Source organism: Parasteatoda tepidariorum, chromosome 2 (genome assembly GCF_043381705.1).
Source record: "Parasteatoda tepidariorum isolate YZ-2023 chromosome 2, CAS_Ptep_4.0, whole genome shotgun sequence".
NCBI classification, from domain to species: Eukaryota; Metazoa; Arthropoda; class Arachnida; order Araneae; family Theridiidae; genus Parasteatoda; species Parasteatoda tepidariorum.
In genome coordinates this window covers 528,302-535,894 of record NC_092205.1, presented here as the reverse complement: position 1 = coordinate 535,894, position 7,593 = coordinate 528,302, and the positions used below count along the sequence as shown (strand labels likewise).

Here is a 7,593-nt window from a genome sequence, read left to right as displayed (position 1 = left end):
CTCCTGGGTTGGGTTCAAAATTACAAGGCTGCGGAGTTGAACATTAGAAGTCGTAGACCCTAAAATTGGGTCTGCTGTTCAACAGCGGTTATATATATATATATATATATATATATATATGAAGAAATTCCATCTAAAATGATTTTCAGTACTCCTTAATAGGAACCAACATATTTATTTAGGGATCCTTGGTTCATGCAATTTAAGTATTTTCTGTATATGCATGAGAAAAAGAGAAAGAAGCGACGTAAGAATTTGAATAATTTTAATATTTTAATTTAAAATATTTGAAACAGTTATCGATTTAAATTATAAAACAAAAAATCAAAGAAATAAGCATTAATTTCTCTAAATAAAATAATTTTCAAGGAACAACATTTAAAAAAAATCTCGTTAAACTGTTATTTGGGAACTTCTAACAACTCGGCGGTAGTGCTACTCTGAACTTTGCCACTCTTCCAATACGTTTTTCATGAAATTAGCAAAAGTAAAAGATTTTTAGAATTAGAATAGCAAAAGATTTTCATATAAGTCAAAAATTCATTTAAAATAGAACAACTCATGTAAATTTCAGAGGGAAAAATTAATTTTATATTTATTATGTTATTAATATAAATGATATTATACTTGTATTATAATGATATTTATATAAATGTAAAGGAGCTTACGTGAATGAGTGAGCAATGTTTCAGTCTGATAAACTAAAATATCAACTGTGTTATGAAATTTTTTTTATAAAGGTATTTTAAGTAATCATTGTTTACTGACAAAATATTTTCTGGTCAAAAATATTTTCTTTGAGTGGATTCCCACATTCCTTTAGACGAGTAGGCGTTTTATTCGGAAATTTAAGACTTATCGCTTATGTTGAAACGTTTATTGTTCGTGATCCTCACGAACAATAAACTGTTAATTAAATTTAGTCTCTAAGGTTATTTCATATGAATAACAATCGTTGAAATTTTTTTCAAGATATGATGGGATTTACAAAGTTTCTTTAAATAGATTACATTTGCTGGCTTCTTTTGAATTATTGTAACATTGATAAATCCTTTTTAGAAACGAAAACAAACATTTATTGATAGTATAAGCGTATTCATAACTTGATACATTCACGTGCATTTCGTATCGACGTTCTATTTGGGGATTATCTGATTTCTCAGCGTTCATATAAATTAAAGCTTGGTAGTATGTTACTACTGTAAAACTGGTGTCCAACAAAAAATGTTTCAGTCGTTCTAGTGTCCATACAATTGACATTAACTCTAACCTACTGGAATAATATTTATTAGTTTGATAAGTCTGATTAATCTGAATGACATTTAGTAGTTTTCTTAATCACACAGTAAACTAAGTGCCGTTTGTTACCATTTCCAGGCTGAAGTAACATACCAGCTGTACCATCTCTACATGCATCGGTGTGACATTCAGGATTATGGAGTCAAATTGGGTCCATTCGTTAACTTACGTTTAAAGGTTTCAAGCGTCTCTTCTTGATTCTTTCCCATTTAGAAATTTCATCGTCAGCTGCATTTAATATCCAGCTTTAATGGCATAGTTTGCGATAAGTCTTCTGAAAAAAATTGTTAAACCAAGAAATCTTGAACACGGTGTATATTTTTAATTTGAGGAAAGATATAGCTTCTACTTTTCTTAATCCAGGCTTAATTCATTTTTATTTATAATAAATCCTAGATACTGCACTTCTTTCTTTCCAAACTCCCAGTTTGGTAATTTAATAGTTAAATTCTGTTAGGGCGTTAGTTAAGCCAAAACTCATCCTCTCGAAATGTCCAGTTTCATCTGGGGATACAAAGGCTGTTTTTAGCTTTGCTTCCTCGGTTAAGACTATTTGTAGATAACCGTGCGCCAAGTCTAAAGTTGTAAAATCATCTAGTAATTTCTCCTATAAATCATCTATTTTAGGCAATTATCTCTTATAGTTTGTTAAGATACGTCTGTAGTCAACCACTAGTGTCGGACCTCACCAGCCTTCTTAATCCCTAGCATGGCAGATCTTGCATAGTCTAGGACACTATTCCATGTTCTTTCCATTCATCTTCAATTTCTTTAATAGCTGCTCTTTCATGGGCATTCGTTTTATATGGTCTCATACAAATAGGCTTTTCAACTTCTCTAATATCCATTTCTGTTAAGTTCCTAACTTTGAAATGTCCATAGCAAAACAATCTCTATATTCATTCAACAGTGTGCCAAGCAATTATCGCTTCTGTTCATTTCCAATATTAGAGTCAATTTTCATTTCGCTCAATTTAATGGGAGCTTTTCTTTAGAATTTATTACAGCTAAATGAACTTGAGATATTTCCCTTAACGATTGAGCACAATTCAACAATTTCAGCTCTTCCAACAAAATGACCTCTTAGAAGGCCGACATTTTTGTGCTTCAGGATCTCAGCGGACTTTGGGGTACACTTCCAGTGGATTCCATCACACGTTGGAATCAAAGGTAACGAGATGGCGGACTCACTGGATAAAGATGCTTCTTTGGGACCTTTACAGCCATATATGCCTTCCACGTTCAATGAGGTCCTTGCAGAGTGTAAAAAATGTTTATGGACTTTTGGAGGGTTCCTCCTCTGCATAGTTGGTATTTCAGAAAACGTCCTGGAGGTGCCTTGCTTTTTGAGGAACCTAGAAGATAGCAGACTTGTTTCTCTGGCTTTGCCAGTGGTCACTTGAGGTGTCTCTCGTTTGTGCAGGGGCGAAAGACTTTTGGAATTTGCACTAAATGTTGAACTGCGCAGGCTTCGCCCGAGCATATTCTTAACTGTATCGATTTTAAGATCGACGAGGTTTTTTCAAAACCTCATCTGTTTTTAGACTTTCTGGACATTTTTGGACTGGTGGATTTGGTTTAATTGGGATGGACCTCTTGGGGATTAGAAACAACAACAACAACATACTTGCCAAAGATATTTTTTCCATTTTTAACTTGCGTTAAGCAACTAATGTCTTCGGAAGAATTCTCCATCAAAATTAGCCCATTTTCGATATCCTCTGCCAGAGATCTCATAATATTTACTTTATTTTTCTTTAGTTCAGTTGCCTCAAGAACTTTAAGGCGATCTACTTTTTCTTCCATTAAGAAATTATTAAATGGTTATTCTTCCTGATCTGAAATCTTTTCCTAATTCTGGCGATGTATGGTAGATCAAGTCCTGTTTCTCCGATAATAAAATCAACTGGATGCGCATTATTAGGAACAAAATAAATGCTTGTGCACTATCGATTTCAATATCAGCTTCCAACAGTGGTCACTACAGGTACTTTTTGATTTTCAAAACGATATAGCTCGTTGACTTAAAGCTTCAGTTCAAGTTTCTGACATTTTAGAGGACAACAAGAACTGTGGGTATCAATTAAAGCCTATACTTCGTTACAATTATTATTCAAACATGAAGTACTCTCTCGGGCATTTTTGCCTTGTGTAACAGATCAACATTTATCACTTTAACAACTATCTTCAGTTTTAGAAAAACAATTCTTGGCTCTGTGACCTGTTTTACTGCATTTTCGGCATATTATAACTGGTTTTAGCGTCAAGCTGTCCTCTGAAATATGCCCACAATTGTTACAGTCGAAGCATTTCGGTTCACCTCTTTCATTACGTGTAAAACGGTAGCAGCTGTATCATCTTTAATGGAGTTTCGTTTGTCGAAAAGCCCTTTCTGTTCACATTTCTTTATTCTTAAAAATTGATATCAAAGTATCATAGTCTTCTAGTTTTTCTACTAAATCATCTGGATTAATAAACTTTCACCAATCATCAATAAAATGGTATTTTACTTCTTGGGATACTTTACGTTTCCACTCCGCTGTAATAGGATCACTCAACTTTTCAAAACTATCTACTTAAACTCCATTTATCCAACAAAAAAATTTTTTTAACTCGTAGGCAAAATTTTTCCATGGACTTTCTACTTTCCTATTATGCATGAAAAACTTTTGAAGAAATGTCTCGGGTGTTATACCACTTTAATAAAATCTGCTTAACTTCTTTATAATAGTTTGCAATTTCTTTTGGTTTTCTGGCGATTAACCTTTTCCTTACGGCGCTTAGCTTGATGAAGAAATTCTAGTCCACTTATTGTGCCGCCGTAAGCGAAAGGTTAACTGAGATACCTCGTAAGGAAGTAAGCCAAGCAAGTGAGTAACCCAAGAACTTTCGATTATATTTGCTTATTTATACTTGTTGGTTATTTTCGTCAGGGTAAAACTTTTGAATTAAATAATGAAGCTCTAATCTTGATTTTATTGGTGTACTATTAATATTTTGATTGTTTGAAAAATTGACCTATTCTCTGATTCAATCCGCAATTTTTGTATTTCAAATTCCATTATAATTTTTCTTTCCTCGTCTTGTCGTTTCTGTTCTTCAATTTTCTCATGGAGTCTACGTTCTTCAAATTCTTCTTCTTTTTTTTCATTTATTATAGTTTTCAATAACTTCCTTGGCATAGTATTCATTATACTCTATGCTCATCAAAATTATCCTTTTTAAATCGCTAATTTTATGTTTAACATCTTCACCTAATTTTTCTACTAATATTTTTAAATCACATTTTCCTGCATTATCGAAAATAGTCATTTCGAACTTACGATAAACTTTCCAACTATATAGTAAAAAGGTTTCAAATAAATCCCACTTCTGATTTTGTTGGTTTATTCTGCAATTAATTTAACATTAATAAATCCTTTTTAGAAACAAACACAAAGATTTATTGATAGTATAAGCATACTTGTAACTTTCTACATTTACGACCATTTCGCGTAAAATTTCATTCATATTTTTTTCGCTAATAATCGTTTGCTAATCTTTTTATTTTAATTTCTTTCAAACTATTTGTGATTTTGTTTATTTATTATTTTCTTCTTTTGTTTTTCAATAACTGATACAATTTCGATAATATACATACGTGTGCATAGATTTGGAATAATATATTTATCAATTTCTTGAATATATATTTTATGAATATTAATAAAAATACGTAGTCCACATTTTTAAGCATCTCTCACAACATCGCAAATTTCTCAACATCTTATAGGGTAAACTAACCAATGAAGGAACACTTAAGCCTAGCTTGCCTTTTAAAAAAAATCATAAAAATTTCAAAATTTGTAATTTTAGCTAAATGATGGTGTCGACATATTTGTTATTAAATGCAAATTTTGTAAAAAAAAATTTGATAACTTACATAATATTGTTTTAAGCTTTTGGTGGTTTAAATAATAAGTAGTAAGATAACCAAATGAAGGAACAGTTCTTACCAGTGAATAAACACTAAATTTTCCAGTGAATGAACACTTAATTTTGAAAATTTTGCAGCTCGTTAGGAATCCATAGGCCACATGAATGTCTAAAAACAAGATTTTTCCTGGAATTACAACATATAACCACAGTTAACGGGAAAAATGTTACTTTTTTTTACAGTCATGGAATGGAAAGTAAAATATGTTGGAATACATAATTTAAAAAAAAAAATTCATTTTTTTCTCGCAGTTTAATAGTCCGTTCTAAATTATGAATGTTCTAAATCATTGTGTAATCCGATGATGTTTTTATTATTATTATAATTAGATCACTTCTTTGTTTACTCTTTCCCCCATTTTTTTAAAGCTTTTTTTATGTCTTTTTAAGTATTTTTTTCCTCTTCGTCATACTTTCTGCCTTAACTTTTTTTCAGCCCTTTCAATCTTTTTAAATTTTCGTTCTTTTTCTGAAGTTAATGCAATAAAGTAATTTATTTCTTTTTTTTTATGATTAAACCTTCCTCTTTTTTCCAAATTTTTGACCAATGCAAATGTATCTTCAAAATTTCTTTTGATTTTCCAGCACCATTTCTAGAATTCCTCACTGGATAATAAATGAGAAAAAGGAGTTTCGAAGTTTGAGTAAAATTCATCTCTCATTGACTTATATCTACTGGGTCTTCAGCAGTACTTACCATTTACTTATGGAACCAATTGTTTTTGCAACTAACTTAAAGGACTTATCTCAAAATCAGTTTTCAAGATACTTTTATTATGAATGTTAATTGTATCAACTTCAGTACCAAAATTTCATTTACCGAATGTTCTTTTTGAAATAAATTCTTCCATATTGAGAAAAGCACAGGCTATTGGATATTTGGGAGATTAAACTTTTCTGTCAATGTTCCTTTAAAAATTTGCAACATAACTTGTGAGATTTCCTTCTCAAGCTTCTGAAGAAATAGTGCATTGTTACTCTTGAAGCATGTGTTTTGTTGATAAGCTGTCTTGCTCAATAACTCTTGGTGTCTGTTTTGCATGCATTTGTTAAAGTCAACGTTTTCTACATTGAATGGAAAAATATCGCATTTCATAAAAGTATTTTAAACTTCATCAGTTCATGCCTCAAAATCTTATTTAAGAGTGAGTGTAAAATTTTCCCGACATATTGCTTTACAATTCTTTGAAGATCTAACGGGAGATTTCCATGAATTAGGTAGAAAACTAAACCAGAAAATTTATTTTGATGAACAAAACTTGCTCAGTTTCAAATTGATATGAGATTTATACCTATCCAGAACAAGCAAAATAGGGAATTTGATAGCATTTTTAATTAGCCATGGGTAGAAACATTTGCAATATATTTGTAAAATGCTTGCTGCGGCCATCGCTTCAATGAAATGAATCGCTTTTTCCAATGGAATATATAGAAAATAATATCTTTATATATAAGAAGAGAGTGGAATGATAACACATAGCCAATCACAGAGGACTTCTGTTTAGTAACGCACAAAACAGCCAATCAAAATCGAGAACGCATGTGTGTTAAAGGTGATAATTTTTAATAATGCTGTCAAAAAATACAAAATGCAAACTGACCTCAAATAAAACTTAGAGGACTTCGAATCAAATAATTAAGAAAACTCTACTATTGCGTTTATAAAAAGGAAGATTTATTAATTCAACAACATGCGAACGATTATATATCATTATTATGAACTAAACTTTATGCAAACGAGTGTTTATGACGTCATTAGATAAAAGTTTCATTAGCGCAATTTTATCCAGTGTTTATTAATAATTTTGAGTGGCAATGTAAAAAGATAGTTGTTCTAAAGTTTTATAATAAAATGTTTGTTTTGATAGAACGCAGTTAGTTATTTTATAATTCCAATATATTTTAATAGCTTTGATAAATCGGGTAGAGTTATTGGAAGCACGAATTAACACTCTCTCATAAAAATATTTACATACCAAATAATCAAAATATATTGAACAGAGTTTACTTTAAAATACTATATCTTTTATAAAGAATGGATCACCGTGAATATCTTAGGCGGTATCAACAGCGACATAGAACATAATGTAGCAGCACAAAATTACCGGGAAAATAATCGTAGTGCTATCAATACGCGAGAGCGGAATGCGCGGCGAAGAAACGTTGAAGAGTCAAGATGTTTAAACGAAAACGAATAATATGGAAAAGAAATTGATAAAAAATGTTGTATATAAGGAGGTTTTAATTTTATCATTGTTTTTCCTTACTTTTAGTTGCTTTTTACTTACTTTCAAAAAATCGTTCAGCCGGAAATATTAATTA

At 30.9% G+C, this 7,593-nt stretch overlaps 1 protein-coding gene across 1 annotated transcript in view; it reads left to right on the top strand.

Moving 5' to 3' along the window:
* The window catches only part of LOC122271221 (uncharacterized), a 2,824-nt gene extending 1,327 nt beyond the window's left edge, over positions 1-1,497 (top strand). Inside the window, exon 2 of the mRNA XM_043051759.2 lies at positions 1,378-1,497. Within this exon, the coding sequence (XP_042907693.2) occupies positions 1,378-1,497 (120 nt within the window). The remainder of the gene's footprint in view (positions 1-1,377) is intronic.
* The last annotated feature ends 6,096 nt before the right edge of the window (positions 1,498-7,593 follow it).